Raw genomic sequence first — 21,412 nt, 5'->3', positions numbered from 1 at the left:
TCTCCTCTTCCTGGCATCCCTGCGTCAGTGACTCAGTTCCATTCATATTGCCACTTACCACCCTAGCAGTGCTGGCAACGGCAGCAGTGGCATCAATCACAGCCTTGGTCGGCAGAGCCATTCATAACTATCACAGTATCTCCTCTTCCTGGTGTCCCTGCCTCAGGGCTGGATTATTATTATTTTTTTTTATAGCTAATGGTTTTGTGCATGGGAGTGGGGTAGTGCTTCAGCTTCGCCTATCTGCCAATGTGACAATAATTAATGGTGCTGAGCATCAGAAGTCAAGGCACACTGACTGCACAAGTGTGCAATGCATTACTGGGAGTCCCATTAGACTTTGCACAAGAGGTCAGAGGCTAAGAGGCTTGTGCTGAGCTCTGCTTGGTGGAGCTTATCATATGTTTTTCAGGCCCATGAAGGATAGCAGCAGCAGCAACAGCAGCTGCCTTGTCATGGGAGGGTTTATAATCAGAGGCAGCACTGACCCTGTCAGGGCTCCCACAGAGTAAGGTACAGAGGAACAAACACAAGCTTTTCATGTGGTATTTTATATATGTTTTTATTAATCCCCCCCTGCAGTTGACCACTGACCAAGTTTATACTGCCAGTACTCTGTGTTTTAACAGTGTAATATTCTCCTGTGCAGTTTGCGGCCAGTAATCACAAGTAGGAGGGGGCCCCCCTTTGTAAAGTGCCCTGGGCCCCCCCGAAGGCTTAATCCGGCTCTGCCCTGCCTCCAGTAACGTCGGCAATCCAAGGAGGCACTGCGGCTCTACAGTTCCTGGGGAGATCGGCCCGATTCATCGGAATAAGCCCAAATTGGCCCAGTGTATGGGGGCCTTAAGAGGACATGGCCCTTCTGTAGGGCCATAGACAAGTTTCAGAAGCATAGGGACCAACTTAATGTGCACCGGCACAGTGCATCAAAGTGGTCCCGTCTGTCCATGGTCTCTGCCAAGTACATCTTTTCTGGAGCTGTGACTTACAGCAATTTGTATTTTAAACAGTTTTTTAGTGATAACGATATAATTTACAGTAATCCACCATTTTAGCAAAATTACTTCCTGTATAAACCTAAATCTGGGTAAACACTAGATCAGGGGTAGCCAACTCCAGTCCTTGAGAGCTACCATCAGTTAACGTTTTCCAGGTCTCCTCACAGAATCACAAGTGAAGTAATTAGCTCCACCTGTGGATCTTTTAAAATGTGTCAGTCGGTAATGAGTGCACCTGTGTACCTGCGAGGTGAGCTGGAAAACATGAACTGTTGGTAGCTCTCGGGGACTGGAGTTGGCTACAACTGCACTAGATGATATGTTGGACGATCCTACGGAACAGATGGACATATGGGGCACAGTATCTAGTGTGTACCTGTTATGTAACTGTATGCAGGGCCAATGCATGACATCGCTAGCGAGGGCCATGCTGCGGAAGGTGGTGTGTGTATGCACTTGCCACTGGTGGCTCCCTACCGGGTCCTATCAGCTACCATATAGCTCGGTACACACATCGCCTATCGTGTATAAAACTTTTTTGTTTTTTATGGAGTCATCTTTTATTGAATTTGCAAAAACATCCAAACAATGAAGAAAGAAAGAAAAATTAAGAAAAAAATATATATTTCCAGACAGGAAAGAATTTAAATCATCATATTGTCATAAGCATAAAATCAATGTCTGAACATAAATTAAAGAGGAAGAAAAAAAAGTGTGTGTGTGTCTGGGGGAATCAAAACGCACAAAAAGGAAATAAGAGTATTGCACATTCAATTATAAGAACTGATAGGGGGCAATAATGTAAAGAGTAGTAGTCAAATGTCACACAAAAATTCTTGTATGTGTACAAAACTTTAGAACAAATTGATATTATGTGGTATTACACAATTGCCATGATTGTATCTTATTCACATCACTTATGTGACAAAAGTGGATGCAGTCAATGTACCTATAGTATACGTTGTCCATGTCGCCCTATGTAAAAAAAGTTTTAAAAAATGTCTACTTTTTGACCTGCCATTTTAAATATCACCATTTTGACCGTGTCAGAATTTTAAATATCAGCATTTTAACCCTGTTGGAATTTTGACCATTGGCCAATGGTGGTCAGTATTTGGCCATCAGTATGTTGACTGTAGGCAAACTATACTGAACCCGACAAAAATACACTGGAGCTGACATTGCAAGCAGGGGCGGATTAGGAATTAAAACCAGCCCGGGGTGGTAATGCCACTTACCCCACTTCAGCGAGTCTGCCCACCGCCACGCTAAAATCACTGAACTTTCACACTTGTAGTGGTTGGGTGTTCGTGTGCACGGTGACATCACCGACGATCGACGCTCTGGCCACCTCTGGAGTCTGCACTACAACAACCATGGGAGGAGCTGCGTGTGGCCGCACATGCGCAGCAGTCCTCCCGTGGCCATCTTTAAACTGGTCAAAGCAGCGGCCGGCTGCGGCCATATTTAGTTTGAGCAGGAGTCAGACACTGCGGTCACGCCCAATAACCGCTGTGGAAGCAGGCCAGGGGGAAAGTGACGGCCCAGCCGGGGAGGAAAGAGGCCAGGTCAGGACCGGCCCACCAGAAAATGGCCCAGTTTCCCGCCAGGCCAATCTGCCCCTGATTGCAAGCAGTTGCTGTTGCAAGTCAGACACTAACCCGGGATAAAAAGTCAAAATGCTGGTGTCCGACGCAAATAAACTGCCAATCCGTTTGTGACTATTGTACCCCAATAATGACCACAGCTCTCGTACCATATATTAGTGTCATTGATTTAAAGTACATGTTAAATTGTCTAGTCCAGTGTGTTATTATTTTATATGTTCCATTTGACATAAATTATTATCTCGTGTGCACATAGCATAAATATTGAAACATTTGCAATAACAAGACTAATCATTTCCATCTGGGTCTTCGCCATTCGTTCTGCATGTACTGTATGGTAATTCCTATAATGACCTGGTATAATGGATTAGTTTTTCTATGTCTTATTACTTATTCACAGCAGAAGACTGTAAGGTGCCAAGCAGAGACAAATGAGAGGCCACGGTCAGTTTTGCTAACCCTATGTCTCTGCGTCATTGTTTTGCAGATGGTGGGCCGATAACATTTAATCAGCGCCCTCCTGCATTCTGAACAGGAAAAACTCATTGATATTCAAAAGTGCATATTTCCCTCAATCAGACTAACCAATAAATTAGATTCAGTTACAATTACCAGCGCAGCATTTTAAACAGGGGTCTAATGAAAAATATTTCCTGCATGAAACCAATTGAACTTAACGTGGTCTTGTACATTGCCAGCATATAGAAATAATTTTGAATTGTAATGTTCAGTTTAAGTGGAGCGAAATGGAAATAAGAATCAAAAGCAAATTAAATACTCCACCCTGTAGTATTGCTTTGGGAACTTAGTTTTTAGTTTAACACTTCAACAAGGTTTGTTCAAAGCAAGGGGTAAAAACACTATAAAGCTTACAGGCAAAGTGTTGCTTCTTAAGTGGTGGGAGAATAAAATAGTGTGCCGAGCGCAGCGAGGCACCGTGCCCGAAGCATCGCGAGCGAAGTGAGCAATGCGAGGGTCCGATTCACATTGCCAACTGTGTCCATGTCGACTGTGTCGACATTCGGATAAAAAAACAGTGAAAAACCCATGTCGACCTTATGACCAGTCGACCTTCCTCATGTCGACCTTTATGCTAATTCGACCTTAAGTCATGTCGACCTTGGCCCATGTCGACCTTAAGTCAGGTCGACCTTCCTGCCAGTCGACCTAGTGGGGTCGACCTAATGACTGTAGACCTAAGTTCATTCTGACAGATGTACCGCTTCCCTTCTCACTGCAGGCAAATTCCCAGTTCTAGCATGTAGACCCGGAAATTTGCCTTTTAACACAGTTTTTTTTGCAGTGTGAACGGGTTGCATACCCGGATCTCATACACGGGTAAAACCCTTCTTTTCCCCTGTGTTTGAGATCCGGGTATGCCGACATGGGTTGACCCATTCTCACTGCATAAAAACACAAATTACCAGGTAGAACTTCTTCTCCCGGGAATTTGCCTAGCAGTGAAAACGGGGGTCCGTCCCTGCAGTCTCCGGCATTTTAATGTCGGGTAAAAGCCTTGTACTTCTTACTTGCAGTGAGAACACGGTTTTAGCCTAGACCAGGGATGGGGAACCTTCAGCCCTCCAGCTGTTGTTGAACTACACATCCCAGCATGCCCTGCAACAGTTTTAGAATGGCCAAAGAGCTTACTGTAGCAGGGCACGCTGGGATGTGTAGTTCAACAACAGCTGGAGGGCCGAAGGTTCCAAATTACTGGCCTCGACCCTTATTAACAGTAATAGCTATGAGTTAAACAGTATGCCCCCCAACTTTGATTGGCTCTGCCCTCACCAATCGATCTTACTATATTTTGTTTTTGTTTAAAGGAGGGGGCATTGATTTTGAAAAAAAAAAATAGTACACACACAGCCACCAGATTCGCACCTCCTTACACCCAGCAGTATGTTGTTGTTTTTTTTTTTTTTTTAAACAACTTTATGTAAACATAGTTTTGAACCTGCTGCTTAACACTGACTATTTAAGTGAGTTTTGTGTGTAGTGGATGTTATGTTAAGAGAAACTGTAATGTGGCATAATTTGAAATGGAGGCCTCTGTAATGTGTTGTAATCTGGTCTGCTCATTGTAATGTGGAGGTAACTATAATGTTACATAATAAGAACTAGGGCCCTGTAATGTGACGCAGTATAAAATGGAGGAACTATCATATGACATAAAATATATAACCTGGTACACTGTAACATGGCATCATTTGAACTGGAGGGCACTGTAAAGTTTCACATTTTGAACAGGAGCCACTGTAATGTGGCATAAAATGAACACATAATGTATACTGAGAGCCCAACAAGGTGACATCATGGAAACGATGGAACTACACTGGTTTGTATAATAAACCAGACCACTACTATGTAGCATAATATTAACTAGGCCAATTCTGTAGCTCAGAAACTGTATTAAGCCTTTATTATGGGGACATTAAACAGGGGCCCCTTCCATATGTTGCTATGGGGCCCACAATGTTATGCAGCATGATTTACAGAGGCTTATACTCAGCATGACTATCCTCTTTCTTTTCTTTTCTTTAGTATGATTTTTTATCAGAAGGGTATGGTGGTTTTAGTGTTATGTTTACTTTATATCTGCCACCAAATGTATTTTATTTACTGTGTTGTGGGATTATGTAAACAATTATGAAAAAAAGATGTTCCCAAATGTTCACCTTTCTAATACCCCTTTTACACCAGAAGCAAATTCATGGGTTAAAGATTTTCAACCTGGGAATTTGCTGAAAAACCCGGGTTTTTCTGTGGTGTGAAAGGTCAACACGGTTCTTAAATCCTGGCACTCTAACACTGCTCTCGACCAGGGTCGGAGTGCCGGGATCTAAGACCCGTGTGGACCCTTTCACACCACAGAAAAACCCGGGTTTTTCAGCAAATTCCCAGGTTGAAAAACTTTAACCTGGGAATTTGCTTTTGGTGCGAATTGGGGTCAGGCTTCACCCGGCAAAATGACCCGGCACTCAAAAATGCCAGATAATTGCCGGGTGGCCAGTGTGAATGAGGTATTAGTAATCCTGCAATATAATATCCCTGTAAACACCAGGGACATGCAGTCAGGGGAGGCAGTGATTCCCCTGTAGTTTTGTTTAAAATAATACATATTTTGTGTCATAAATATTTTCTTTATATTATTTAGAAATTTGTGACATTTTAAATAATTTGGGAGGCACCAATAAGTGTGCCTCCCACAAACAAGTGTAAGTGGCTAAGCCGTGGGCTAAAAAAGCCCTTTAAAAGTAATGGCAAAAACGGAACTTCTAGAGGTGCTTCATTGACAGGGGCCACTGTGATTGGACAGCAGATCTAGCTCCTGTCCAATCACAGCTGCCCCTATCAATTAAGCTTCTGGAAGTGCTGCTCCCCCGTCTCTGTGTCCCGGCTCCCTGTCTGTGCTACAGCTCTCATTATTGTGGTGGCTGGTGGGGGGGTGTTGTGCGGTCGGGTGTCAGTTGCGCCCACGGGTGGGGGGGTGTTGGGTGTCGGCGTGACTGGTAAACACGTGACCCTAGGATTGATGTGAGAACCACTATTGGGTCACTCACATCCTAACCTGGAATTACTTTTTTGGGGGGCTAAGTGCATAACACTACCGCCTGGCCCCTTGTCTGTAGTTGATACAGAAAGCTTTTGTAACAATAGATTAAAGTCTAGATATCCTTTCAGGAGCTGAATTAGGACAAAGGCCATTAAGCAACAGATATCACAGATGATAGAGGACAGACCATTAATCACAACTGTATGGTGAATTCCTGCAGAGATGTGGTTTGTTTTTCATCTAGTATATAAAACTTTCTTTTAGAAATAATGCAACATTATTGAGACGGAAGTTAGTAAATGTCACAAAGTCACCAACAAAGGAAGTGAAATTGGCACAAAGCCATGAAACCTGTCAGGTTCTCGTTATATTACTGATCCCGGGGCCTCCCCATGACAGAACGTTGCCATCATTTAGTTTCTCTTACCTTGTGGTTGTATCATGTGTTCTTTTACACTTTCTGCTGAACGGGACCCCTGCAATAAATAATATAAACAATACCTCTATTAATAAAGGACTCTTAAGAACTGTCAATTGTTTCTACAGTATATGGAGATTAGGATATTTGTGTACACGTGATTACATTAAATTTCGATTGTAACCCAAATATATTAGGCTCTGATTTGTTAGTCCTGGAGTGATTCCAGAAACGACTGCAGCTTTAAAGTGGAAATTCGTTTAAAGCTGGGTGCACACTAGAGAATATGCAGAAAAATGATGCCGATTCCGCCCCCCCTAAAAAAACTTTTTTATAAACACTTGAGAATTTACAGCAGAAAAGTCAAACATGTGATTTAAAAACCATAAAACAAAACAAAAAGTTTCTTTAACCCCTTGAGTGGTGGGTTTTGCTGGGGCAGGACAAACCTACTAGGGCAGTTTTGTTCTGCCCCAGCAAAACCCACCACAGATAGCAGGAAGCCGCCACCCCCACCTCACCTCTGCTCCCCACCCCTCAACTCCGCTCCGGCGTTAGTACGCCGGAGCTCCCCTGCCGCCGCTTCCCCTTGCCGCCTGTCAGTCATCACACAGGTGGCAGGCTCGGGGAAGTTTTGCGGCGGCTCAGGAGGACTCGGGTGCCTGAACTCTCCCGAGTCCCCCCGAGCTGCACCGACCATCCCCGAGCCTGCCGCCTACGTCACTGCTGCAAACAAGGGAGCTCCAGCGTACGATCGCCAAAGCAGAGGGGGTGGGGGTAGGCGACAGGAGGGGGTGGGGGATTATGGGGGGACCCCTAAAGGTAGTGCACCAGTGGTGCTCCGCTGGAGGCACACCTGGCGCGCACCTAATGCAAAGTGGTAGGCCTGGAAATTTACTGGGACAGCCCGCTGCGGCAGCGCAGCTGAGCCTGGAAAATTTCCGGTCATACCGCCCAAGGGGTTAAAGTAAAAGTGATGATAATTATTAAATAATGCATTCAATTTAGGGCATTCAGATTACGGGTATGGATCGTTAGGTTGACCCACCCCCCCCCCCCTCTACACTCCTGGGACTCAGACACACTGCACCGGCAACTGCAGTGACGCTGTCTCAAGTACACAGCCATACGCCTCCACAGGTACTTCCGCCTCTCTCTGGGCCAGATGTACTAAGCTTGAAAAGTGATACAATAGAGAGTGATAAACCAGCAACCAATCAGCTCCTGCCTGCCATTTTTCAAACACAGCCTGTGACATGGTAGTGAAGAACTGATTGGCTGGCGGTTTATCACTCTCCATTTTATCACTTTTCAAGCTTAGTACATCTGGCTATCTGACACCTCTTCCCAGTGGTGCATCTGGATCCCTGCAATGCTGACATCGGGGCAACGGGCTTAAGGACTGCACACTCTCTCCTTTATTTCAACCAATGCTCCAGAATCTCCCTCTCCCACCCTCATCCGCTCATGGATGACGGGGGCAGCAGAAGGCAATTTGGGTTTAGCATTTATCTATATGGTGATCCCCACACATCACTGCAACTAGTATATAGACAAAATTGAAAGGATATGCTCAATTGCCGTATCAATTGAATTGCACACAAATCAGAGGTTCAATTTGATGTCTTACAATGAGAGAAGAAGAAGGGTGTAAAATAGAAGCAAAGTTAGTCTGAAGGGTTTAAAGTCTATTAATCACATGGTAATACTGAATGAATATTAATATTAGGGTTGTCTACTTCCTGGCTGAGTTCAGTGAGGCAGGGGATGTGTGTGTGTGTGGGTGGCGGATGGTCAGTGTGGGGGTGTGGCCAATGTGATCACATCCTCAACCCCCCCCGCCGTGTAATGCCGGTATTTTAGGCACAGTGATGGGCGGGGCTACAAAGACGCAAATCGCGCCATTTGCTCACACGGACCCCCTGCCCCGGGGGAAGGAGTTGTCGCGGGAGGCATCTCGGATTGCGGGAGGCTTGCTTACCACTCCATGGACCGGGAGGATGACTCGATTTCTGGGATCCTCCCGGCCATTCCAGGGGTAGGGGACGGGTAGGCAACCCTTTTATTAAATGCATGGGGAACGCTCAACAGGCAATTTGAAAAATGATTATCAAGCAAATTATATAAGTACTGTTAATGGCGATTAAATATGACCAGAGAGACAATAAGTGAAAAGCGCAGGTTACGTAATAAGTCCGCAACCAACGTACCCTTTATACCTAACTACGTGCGTACAAAGCGTAGCGCAGCGTAGTGTACCTTTTATTGTATTATGTACACAGAGAACCAGTACCTTAATCAGAGATTCCTTCGCAGTATTTTGTCTCTAAACTGCGAATATACCTTATCGGACAGTGTCCGTAATATACCTTGTCGCTATTATGCGAATAAACAGACACGACCACTGTATAGAAATAAGGAGATAAGAACTCCGTAAAAAGGTTGTATTTAAGTCCCTAATGGACAAAAGGGGGTTACAGAAATAAGAATAAACAGGTATAACAAGTAATACAAAATACTAACAATGAATACTAAACAAACTCTGCTAAGGGGAAAGAAAACAGATACAAGACACAACCAGCCAACTATACAATAAGGATAAATACCGTTAATGCAACCGTTACCGTTCTCATCAAATATGCGAAGTGTAGTCCGGTCAGAGCTCACTATCGTTCAGGGATGAACTATAGTCCGGTGGTCAGGTCAGGGAAAGGTAGATGTGCCGAAGAGACTTTGGCTGCTCTGGGTCGCCTATCTTATAGGGTCAGAAAGGGGAGGTCAAAGGCCGTTCTCATTGGTCAGGGGTCGAATGTCAGGTCAGCTGTGATTGGGGGGTAAGCTGATACACCTGGTTTGGCTAGGTCCAGGGGAGTGAACTTTAAGAGTCCTTTGTTCGGTGGTTTCGGCGTCAGCAGTGATAAGAACTGGTTTCATCTGGATTTCTTTGTTACATTCTTTCAACAGAAACTGTCTCTGAGTTATGGATTATGTCCATAACTATCGGGCAGTGTATATTGCGAAATATTCGCAATGACCGGAATACTTCGCATAATGAACTGAACGGAACGGTACTAAACACGATACAGACAGATGTATGCAGGGCTAACTAAGCTATGTGTGGCGTTCTAAACCTTTAACTATATTTTACTTAGTGTCAGTATGTATTTATGAATTTATGTGTGATAGTATGGTTACTCTTCTGGTCCACTTTGCCACGCATACTCGGGTATGGAAACTTTATTTGCGCAACTCTGCGAACCAAAATGGCGGCCATACTATCCTAAAATGGCGTGTGTGTAACTCGACTTCCATAGTCCACCCTTTAACAGTAATTATAAAACTGTTACAATACAAAACATTTCACACGACAATACAGAAATTCATAATCCTAACAGAGAAATTGGGATACATGAATTAAACATATAAGGGGAGTAAACCATCTGCTCTCGGCCGATCCAGGATCATGGATAAACGATGGGCCGCATTTATCGAACAACCTACTCAGGGTCACGAAGGATAATGTACAATTTTGGGATAAAAATAAAAACAGGGGTGGTTACAACATATACACGTTCACAAATATGGTTTCTTTAAAGGGAGGTGGTTTCGATTTTAGGGTCATATACCAAACCCTGGTCTTCCTCTGTATCTCTCATTCTTACACTCATGATTTCGGTACGTTTTGTCTTTCCCCGGGTCACCACCTTTAAACATTTGAACAATAGCACAAAGACTATGATGGCACCACCGATACAGAGAAGGAGTTTTCCTATGCTAGCTATGATCCCTTGCGCCCATTCTCCTAAACCAGAGAACCAGTGCATTGGATTCAACCAGGAGGTCCATTCACTAACTTTGTTACCTATTTCTGCCAGGCTGATATTATGGGGGACATTTACCAAAATGGATTCGTAGAAAAAAGGTGTATTCGTAGGGAGAAATACACCTTTTTTTTACGAATTTGTATTTTCGGGATTTACAATCCCAAAAATACAACAATTCGTAGTCCTAAAGATGGAACATTCGTATTTGTAGTTACAAATACGAATGTCTACACCATCGATAGGATACGACAGAAATCACCATTCAAAAGAATGGTGGTTTCTGATTTACTAAGCAGCCGTACTGACAATACGGCTGCTTAGTGGTGTGAAACACCCACGCAAATACGACAGGAAAATAGAACACCATTTTCCTGTTCTATTTGCGTTTTAGCCTGCACGGATCAGTCAGATCCGTGCAGGCTGCAGTGTAAAAAAATAGAAAAAATAAATAAATTAAAAAAAAAAACGGCGTGGGGTCCCCCCCACAGCCGAAACCAGCACCAGGCTGAAGGAGCCGGGGCCGGTAATTAAAAATCAGGGAGCCCGACAAATAGGGGTTCCCCGATTTTTAACAACCAGCCCCAGGCTCCAGGTCCGGGGCTGGTTCCCAAAATACGGGGGACAAAATGAGTAGGGGTCCCCCGTATTTTAAGAACCAGCCCCAGGCACAACCAGCCGGCAGGGTAATGTCACAGCCGGGGGACACTTATAATATAAGGTCCCGCGGCCAAAACATTCTCCCTACCGACCAGTCAGCCTGGCCAGGGGCCCTGGGGGAGTGGGGACCCCCCCAATAAAGGGGTCCCCCCCCTCCAGGACTTACCTGACCAGGCTGAAGCCTGGTGCTGTCCCCGGTGACCCTGGAGCGGTGGTCACCGGGCTGATGGTATTGTGTAAAAAATAGATAAACCATTGTTTTTTACTGTGGCACTACAAGTGCCAGCAAGCCTCCCCAGCAAGCTGGGACTTGGAGAACCACAAGTCCCAGCCTGCTGGGCATTAAAGGGCCCGCTGGCACTTGTAGTTCTACAGTTAAAAAAATAGTGCACAAAACACACTGACACACTTTTAAAATAAAACTTTATTACACACAAAGCCCACACATACTGATACTTACCTATCTTCTTCCCATAGGTCGCCCTGATGTCCTGTGTCGTCTTCGGGATCCATGTCGACGTCCTTCTTCATGTCGACGTCGCTGTCGGCGATGGTGTCCCCGTCCGGAGTCCGAAGAAATCCATTTGGGAAGCTGTGGAAGGAAACCATACTCACCTGTCCCAGCGCGACGTAGTCCAGGTAAGGTCTTTGCAAAAAAAAAAAAACGACACCCGAAACCAGACCGGACTGACGGAGACGCACGTGTGTTTATTTACATCGTGCGGCTCCGCCTCCCGAATGCCGCTATTGGCCGCCTTGCGGCCTAGCGGCTCCTGATTGGCCGCTAGGCCGCAAGGCGGCCAATAGCGGCATTCGGGAGGCGGAGCCGCACGATGTAAACACACCGTGTGTCTCCGTCGTGTCCGGTTTGGTTTCGGGGTTTTCGGTTTGTTTTTTTGCAAAGACCCTTACCTGGACTACGTCGCGCTGGGACAGGTGAGTATGGTTTCCTTCCACAGCTTCCCAAATGGATTTCTTCGGATCCGGACGGGGACACCATCGCCGACAGCGACGTCGACATGAAGAAGGACGTCGACATGGATCCCGAAGACGACACAGGACATCAGGGCGACCTATGGGAAGAAGATAGGTAAGTATTAGTATGTGTGGGCTTTGTGTGTAATAAAGTTTTATTTTAAAAGTGTGTCAGTGTGTTTTGTGCACTATTTTTTTAACTGTAGAACTACAAGTGCCAGCGGGCCCTTTAATGCCCAGCAGGCTGGGACTTGTGGTTCTCCAAGTCCCAGCTTGCTGGGGAGGCTTGCTGGCACTTGTAGTGCCACAGTAAAAAACAATGGTTTATCTATTTTTTACACAATACCATCAGCCCGGTGACCACCGCTCCAGGGTCACCGGGGACAGCACCAGGCTTCAGCCTGGTCAGGTAAGTCCTGGAGGGGGGGGACCCCTTTATTGGGGGGGTCCCCACTCCCCCAGGGCCCCTGGCCAGGCTGACTGGTCGGTAGGGAGAATGTTTTGGCCGCGGGACCTTATATTATAAGTGTCCCCCGGCTGTGACATTACCCTGCCGGCTGGTTGTGCCTGGGGCTGGTTCTTAAAATACGGGGGACCCCTACTCATTTTGTCCCCCGTATTTTGGGAACCAGCCCCGGACCTGGAGCCTGGGGCTGGTTGTTAAAAATCGGGGAACCCCTATTTGTCGGGTTCCCTGATTTTTAATTACCGGCCCCGGCTCCTTCAGCCTGGTGCTGGTTTCGGCTGTGGGGGGGACCCCACGCCGTTTTTTTTTTTATTTATTTATTTTTCTATTTTTTTTTACACCTTGCAGCCTGCACGGATCTGACTTGATCCGTGCAGACTGCTAGAAATAATTCGTATTAGCGGCCGTATATACGGCCGCTAATACGAATCATTACACCATCGGAGGGTTACAATGCAGTCGTATCTGACTGCTTTGTAAATCCCCCTCCGGAACACGACTTTGCATACGACTTAAACAGTCGTATGCAGTCGTAGGGAAACAACCAATACGAAAAACTAGGTTTTTCATATTGGTAAATTTCCCCCTATGTTCCTTTCTAAATTCCCATTTAAGCTGAAGAATCTCATCCATCCGATGATCGATGATTTCTTCTGGGTCTTCAGTATTGTTGGTGATATATGTACAACACTTCACCCCAAACTGTGTAGAGAGGGTGACACAATATCCTCCTGTCATAGCTGTCAGATAGTTCAGCACCATCCGATGTTGGACTAGCTCTCTTTTATATGCTTGCAACTCCTTCCCAGTGTATCTAAAGGTGTCATCATAAATCTCTGTGATGTTATCTACCAAGCTAGCTAATGCTTGTATATATTTAAAATTTATGACTCCTCTGGCGGTATGGGTGATATCTAAAGCAATGAGGAGTTGGATACCGAACGACTTGTGTATCATTTCAGAAGCTAGGGGTTCTTTCTTGATTGTTAAATCCCTTTTATGGATTTGATCATAATGGGTATGAGTGTAAGGAGGAGGTATACCTCTGTGTATGCCCACCATCTCATCATGTGTGAGGGTCATCACTTCAGGTAACACTCTGCCTAGATAACAAATACCAACGTAGTTCATGGAGAGCCATTTGTACGCCCTCCTACCACAAATATAATAAACATCGTCAGGGAGAAAATAAGGGACAGAGTATTTCATGATCTTGTCACACATTATCCATAAGAACATCCCCGTCCCCTGTTCCCTGACTTGTTCCTCACAGATTTCTGGCTGCAGGGTTACATTACAGTAGCCGGCTGATACTCTGCCGGCCATCATTTTACTTCTCTTCACCGTGTAGACATATTTATAGTGTCTCCCACTGGTTCGGATTTTTAACAACAATTCTTTATCAATAGGCTCTCCATCTGGACGCTGGGAGTAAGTTATTGTCTGGTTATGCCATGTCACTTCCCAAGTACCAATCGCTCTGGAACTCGAGAAGTTCATACATACCAGGGATTTATCCACTTGGTATGGGTGTAATCTAAGACTAGGGGACCTGGTATACAGGTATCTCTTATCCAATGGCCTCCCCTTATTTAATACGCTTATCTCTGTAATATTAAGCGGGTATGGGACTAGGCCTACACTACTCCTTTTATGTAACACTTGTGAACACACCCAGCATTCTGTTTGGTTTAAGACCTTACCCACTAGTGAGTGGTAATCACTCAAAGGATGTCGGCCTGTAGTTGCCTTACTTGTCGACTGACATCGCTGGATGCATTCTTCTTCCATTTTAGGTTGACAATATCTACAGACACAGTACTCACCAGACAATAACTCATCACATAGCCCTTGAACTACGTTTCCCTCATACCTTTCACCTTCTCCTGTCATGGGCAAAGTGTCAAGCTGGTTTAGGGATTCTACCTCACCCATATCTGGGTCCATTATTACACTGTCAGAACTCCGCTCCGATCGCTCTAGAATGTGGCAGCCACCGAGTATCTTTGGGTGAATAAAAGAACACAGAAAGAAAACAAAGACATATATGCATAACTGTGAACCTTTTGCTTGGAGTCCTTCCATCATCTCTACCAGGGGACTTTTATTTTTGCTCTGCTCTTAGACCTTTGTTCGCTCAGGTTGCTCGACCTTGGCTGCTTCTCAGTGTTCCCGAAACAATGCTTCTAGCGACACTTCTTCTCTCTCGCTCTCTGCACACTGGGACTCTGGGTTACTGGCTTTCTTGCAGTGGGACGAATGTATCCAAGTCTCTCTCTCTGCGACTTTAATTGATGTAGTGCTGGTCAACAAAACTTGGTACGGTCCTTCCCAACGGTCTATCAAACAACCTGAGCGTAAAAAATTTCGGATCATAACAAAGTCTCCTGGTTTAAGATTATGACAATTCTCTGTAGGCATATCAGGGTTCAGTAACTTCAGCTGCTTTTGTTGCTCCCTTAGCTGTTTGTTTAGCTTTAGGATATACTGTACAGTTAGCTCATTGTTACATTTTAGATCATCCTGTGGGTCTATCATGATGTGTGGCTGCCGACCAAACAATATCTCGAAGGGGGACAAGTTGAGCGGAGTCCTGGGAGTGGTCCTAATGCTATACAACACAATAGGCAGTGCCTCTGGCCATAACAACCCTGTTTCAGCCATCACTTTACCCAATTTGTTCTTAATAGTACCATTCATTCTCTCAACTTTGGCGCTCGCCTGGGGACGATATGGAGTATGAAGTTTACTATTAATCCCCAGGAGTTTACACATGATTTGGAAGACCTCTCCTGTGAAGTGAGTGCCTCTGTCACTCTCAATGACCTTTGGGATACCATACCTACAGACAAACTCCTGACATATTTTCTTTGCTGTAAAGGTAGCAGTGTTGGAGGCAGCGGGGAAAGCCTCCACCCAGCTGGAAAACATGTCAACACAAACTAATACATATTTCAAATTTCTACAGGGTGGTAACTGTATGAAGTCGATTTGTATTACCTGGAAAGGGCCTTCTGTAGGAGGGATGTGGGATGGCTCTGTTGGGATGGCTTTTCCAACGTTCTTCCTCAAGCAGGTGAGGCATGACATTGCCACTCTACCTGCTTGAGAAGCGAACCCTGGTGCACACCAGTAGGCCTTTACCAGCTTGCACATACCTTCCTTCCCAAGATGTGTCAGCCCATGGGCCGCCTCGGCTAGACTAGGAAGGTATGCTCTGGGGGCCACTGGTTTCCCGTGTCCATCTCTCCAAAGTCCGGTAGACTCTTGGCCACATCCCTTCGACTTCCATACTGCTCTTTCCTGTGGGGAACACAAATTCTGCATGTCTATCAGTTTGGATGTGGATACCATGTTCAGTGTACAAAGGTTGGTGGGATGGGTGAAAATATTTACAGGGCATGCGGCCCTTTTCGCTGCCTCATCAGCGCGGCTGTTACCAAGTGACACCGGGTCCTTCTCTGATGTGTGAGCTTTGCACTTGATAACAGCCACTCTGTCTGGAAGCTGAATAGCTCCCAGAAGTCTCCTAATATATGTCGCATGCGCCACTGGTGTGCCAGCCGCCGTCATGAAATTTCGGAGGCGCCATAGGGCTCCAAAATCATGGACTACTCCGAAAGCATATCTGGAGTCGGTATATATGTTGACTGATTTTCCTTGGGCCAGTTCACATGCTCTGGTCAGTGCCACCAGTTCCGCTACTTGTGCTGAGTGAGGTGGTCCCAAGGGTTCAGCTTCCACAATACCTTCTCCATCTACTACTGCGTAACCTGTGCACAGCTCTCCCGTGTCCGTCTGTCTATGACAGCTACCATCTGTGAATAAGGTTATGTCTACCTCACTTAATGGGCTGTCGCTTATGTCAGGACGTGCTGTGAAGGTCTGATTCAGGTAGGACATGCAATCATGTTTGTCCTCACTCTCACTAAACTCTGCTTTACCATATTCAGCAACATTCCCATCACCCTCCACCCTTTGTGCCTTGGAAGGCACATGAGGAAGGAATGTGGCTGGGTTTAGTGTGTTGCATCTTTTGATGGTAATATTTACTGGGGCCATCAGCGCCAGTTCCCACTTAGTGAACCGTGCTGAGGACACATGACGTGTTTGGGCAGAATTTAGGAGGGCAGAGACAGCATGGGGAGCATGAACAGTTAAATCGTGTCCCAACACTACGTCCTCACTCTTACTTACTAGTTGTGCTATTGCAGCCACACTTCGTAAGCAAGTTGGGAGTGAGCGTGCTACTGTGTCCAGCTGGCCACTGTAGTACGCTATTGGTCGGTTGGCATCACCATGTTTTTGTACAAGCACTCCTGCCGCACACCCACCTGATTCAGTTCCGTACAGTTCAAAGGGTTTCCCATAATCTGGCATTCCCAGTGCTGGGGCCTTGGTTAGGCTCACCTTTAGTTCCTCGAAAGCCAGTTCAGATTCCTCAGTATGAGAGACCCGATCAGGCTTAGTTGAGGAAACCATCTCTTGCAGTGGTAATGCCAGAATAGAGAATCCTGGGATCCAATTGCGACAGTATCCACACATGCCTAGGAACGTACGGATCTGATGCTGGGTCTGTGGCAGTACCATGTTCTGAATCGCTTGGATTCTGTCGTCGGTGAGGTGTCTCAGCCCTTGGGTAAGGCAGTGTCCCAGATACTTAACCCTGGTCTGGCATAATTGCAGCTTATCCTTTGATACTTTATGTCCTGTCTCTGAGAGATGCATCAGTAGCTGTCTAGTGTCATCCACTGATGACTCCAGTGACCCAGAACACAACAACAAGTCATCGACATATTGTATCAGTATCGAACCACTCATGGGTTGAAAGGATTGTAAACAATCATGCAAGGCCTGGGAGAAGATGCTGGGGCTGTCTATGAACCCTTGGGGTAGTCGTGTCCAGGTATACTGTACTCCTCTGTAAGTAAAGGCGAACAGATACTGGCTGTCAGGATGCAAAGGGACGGAGAAGAATGCTGAACACAAATCAATGACTGTGAAATGAGTACAATGAGGTGGGATTTGCATTAGGATGACAGCTGGGTTTGGCACTACGGGGAATTGGCTCTCAACTACCTTGTTTACCCCTCTTAAATCCTGCACTAGTCTGTAGCCCCTCCCCCCGCTCTTTTTCACAGGAAAGATGGGACTATTGGCCGTGCTGGAAGTTCTAACTAGGATTTCCTGTTGGAGCAATCGTTGGATCACTGGAAATATTCCTAGCTCAACTTCAGGTTTTAAAGGGTATTGCGGTATTTTTGGGGCTATCCTGCCTTCTTTTAAGCGGATTTCTACTGGAGCTACATTTGCCATTAGCCCAGCGTCCTGTCCATCTTTAGTCCAAAGGGAACCCGGTATTTGTGCTGTAATTTCAGCTACCCTAGATGGATTTGATTCTACAACAGTGGAATACAACATTAGCCTCTGAGGACTTACAATACAACAGAATTTGGGATTCCAGGCTTCTAAGGCGCAAAGATCGATAGTGGGACTATCAGATGGTGTTGTTTCTCTTGGTCTTGTCACTATTCTGAGTGTTCATACTCGATGGAGATATGTAAACAGAGCAGAGATAGAGAGAAAGCCAACTGTTATGAGTTGTTCCTCATTCCAACCAAAGATAAACGTAATAGAAAATAAGAGAATTTGATGGGCGTACCCCACTCACGGTGTTAGCGGAGGGGTATAAACACGTAGCGTTATCTTTGAGGACCTTCAAATTCTTTCACGTCAACCTTTCATTCTCTCCGTGTATGTGCATACAAGTGAACAAATAAACAAATTATATGTGTTAATATGTGTCCTTTACTTAGTTCCTAGAATAAGAATTCCAGGGAAACGGAACAAGAAATATTTTGTCCTTTTTGTGGGCGTACCTCACTCACCAAGTGAACGGTGGGGGTACACCTATAAAGGTTTCTTTGTGAAAAACAGTGAAACAATTCAGACAAGATGGGCGTACCTCACTCACCAAATAAACGGTGAGGGTACACCTATAAAGGTATCTTTGTGAGACCAAATGGAACAAATAAGGATAGGATGGGCGTACCCCACTCACGGTATTTCAGGTGGTGAACAGGCCCGTAGCAGGTTCTTTGTTAGACGTCCTCTGTCTACTCAGTGAGTTGTTGAGATTCTCATCCAATCAACGTACATAAAGTGAAACACATATACAATGTGTAAAATATTTTTCAGTGTTACTAGAAACAAATGATTGACTCTGAAAAAGTGAATGTGAACTGGGGACATACCACAACTCACACTGTAAGGTGTTGTTTTAAGTGTATAAAGGTATCTTTACACATAAGAACCAAAACCCTCCACCTTGTGCAATAGGAAGGACAGAGAGTACCAGGGGATATCTTCTACAGAGAAGGAGATGTTCGTGCGTACCAGACTTACGATTCAGTAAGTCTTGAAACTCTCATAAAGGTTTCTTTGGTCTTGTATTTCTTATATCAGTATCATCATTGGGTCCATTATGGATATGTGCCCAGAAAAAATTATGAATATAATCAGCCTTAGAAAGTCCACTCAAAGCATCAAGAAAAAATCCTTGCCAGGTGTTTTTTATAAAAGTAAAAAAATTCTTTATTCCAAAATTACATCCTCTGTCCCCATGACAGACAGATGTACCATAAAAACAGGGGGGTACAATATAGAGACCACATGCGGTCACACTACAGATAGAAATATCCAGGTAAATCCAGAAACATCAAGATAAAATTCTTTAAAAACAAAAAAACAAAAAAAAACAAATTCTTTGAAAAAAGGCAAATACGTACATCCAATGTTGGGGTTCCTTGGTATAGATGGTGATGGCTGCTCACACTCCACACTGGCAGTCGTGGAGTGTGAGCAGCCATCACCATCTATACCAAGGAACCCCAACATTGGATGTACGTATTTGCCTTTTTTCAAAGAATTTGTTTTTTTTTGTTTTTTTGTTTTTAAAGAATTTTATCTTGATGTTTCTGGATTTACCTGGATATTTCTATCTGTAGTGTGACCGCATGTGGTCTCTATATTGTACCCCCCTGTTTTTATGGTACATCTGTCTGTCATGGGGACAGAGGATGTAATTTTGGAATAAAGAATTTTTTTACTTTTATAAAAAACACCTGGCAAGGATTTTTTCTTGATGCTTTGAGTGGACTTTCTAAGGCTGATTATATTCATAATTTTTTCTGGGCACATATCCATAATGGACCCAATGATGATACTGATATAAGAAATACAAGACCAAAGAAACCTTTATGAGAGTTTCAAGACTTACTGGATCGTAAGTCTGGTACGCACGAACATCTCCTTCTCTGTAGAAGATATCCCCTGGTACTCTCTGTCCTTCCTATTGCACAAGGTGGAGGGTTTTGGTTCTTATGTGTAAAGATACCTTTATACACTTAAAACAACACCTTACAGTGTGAGTTGTGGTATGTCCCCAGTTCACATTCACTTTTTCAGAGTCAATCATTTGTTTCTAGTAACACTGAAAAATATTTTACACATTGTATATGTGTTTCACTTTATGTACGTTGATTGGATGAGAATCTCAACAACTCACTGAGTAGACAGAGGACGTCTAACAAAGAACCTGCTACGGGCCTGTTCACCACCTGAAATACCGTGAGTGGGGTACGCCCATCCTATCCTTATTTGTTCCATTTGGTCTCACAAAGATACCTTTATAGGTGTACCCTCACCGTTTATTTGGTGAGTGAGGTACGCCCATCTTGTCTGAATTGTTTCACTGTTTTTCACAAAGAAACCTTTATAGGTGTACCCCCACCGTTCACTTGGTGAGTGAGGTACGCCCACAAAAAGGACAAAATATTTCTTGTTCCGTTTCCCTGGAATTCTTATTCTAGGAACTAAGTAAAGGACACATATTAACACATATAATTTGTTTATTTGTTCACTTGTATGCACATACACGGAGAGAATGAAAGGTTGACGTGAAAGAATTTGAAGGTCCTCAAAGATAACGCTACGTGTTTATACCCCTCCGCTAACACCGTGAGTGGGGTACGCCCATCAAATTCTCTTATTTTCTATTACGTTTATCTTTGGTTGGAATGAGGAACAACTCATAACAGTTGGCTTTCTCTCTATCTCTGCTCTGTTTACATATCTCCATCGAGTATGAACACTCAGAATAGTGACAAGACCAAGAGAAACAACACCATCTGATAGTCCCACTATCGATCTTTGCGCCTTAGAAGCCTGGAATCCCAAATTCTGTTGTATTGTATTTTCTTGTATATTGCTATTTGGTGATAGCTGTGGGTTAGTACAGACTCAAGGCTGCATTAGCGCCAACAGGTAGCCAGTTCCTATAACCCCCTTCTTTCAGCCTCTGAGGACTGTCCAGCATATCTTGCACTTCTTGTGTAAGATTTTTAGGAGTATCTAGGAATACCCCATCGGGAGTGCAATAGATGACACATCCCATTTTACATAGTAAATCTCTACCCAGGAGGTTAGTCGGGGCCGCTGCAGCCAACAGAAAAGAGTGTTTGGTATGCAGAGGCCCGATTGTAACCTCCGCTGGTTTCGTCAGTGGGTAATGTTGTATTTTTGTTGTATAATGTTGTATTTTTCCTGTTACCCCAATTGCCGCTACTGATTGGTTAGTGAAACCCAAGTGAAGAGGAGTGTTGAGAACAGATCTGGCCGCCCCTGTATCAACCAAAAAGGTTTGTCTTACTCCAGCTATATCAACCTTCACCTGAGGTTCCTCTCCAAGGTGTTGTGTTAGTCTAACTGGCTGTAGGATACAGGTATGACCTGTTTCCTATGGTCTGACCTGGGTTGCCCTTAGCACAGTGTCAGCCATCAGATGAGGAGGAGGCATGTTGCGTGACCTGTCTGTCTCCTCCCATTGTCTAGGGGCTGGGTATCTCCGTGT

The 21,412-nt window shown here is 44.8% G+C and overlaps 1 protein-coding gene across 1 annotated transcript in view; it reads right to left on the bottom strand.

The window, feature by feature from the left end:
* The window catches only part of TNFSF8 (TNF superfamily member 8), a 61,855-nt gene that overhangs the window by 15,113 nt on the left and 25,330 nt on the right, over nt 1–21,412 (bottom strand). Inside the window, exon 2 of the mRNA XM_083161042.1 lies at nt 6,589–6,637. Coding sequence (XP_083017168.1) covers nt 6,589–6,637 — 49 coding nt within the window. The remainder of the gene's footprint in view (nt 1–6,588; nt 6,638–21,412) is intronic.

Source organism: Crinia signifera, chromosome 9 (genome assembly GCF_055691185.1).
Source record: "Crinia signifera chromosome 9, ASM5569118v1, whole genome shotgun sequence".
Classification (NCBI taxonomy): Eukaryota; Metazoa; Chordata; class Amphibia; order Anura; family Myobatrachidae; genus Crinia; species Crinia signifera.
Note: the sequence above shows the minus strand (reverse complement) of the source record. Positions and strands in the feature narration are given on the sequence as shown.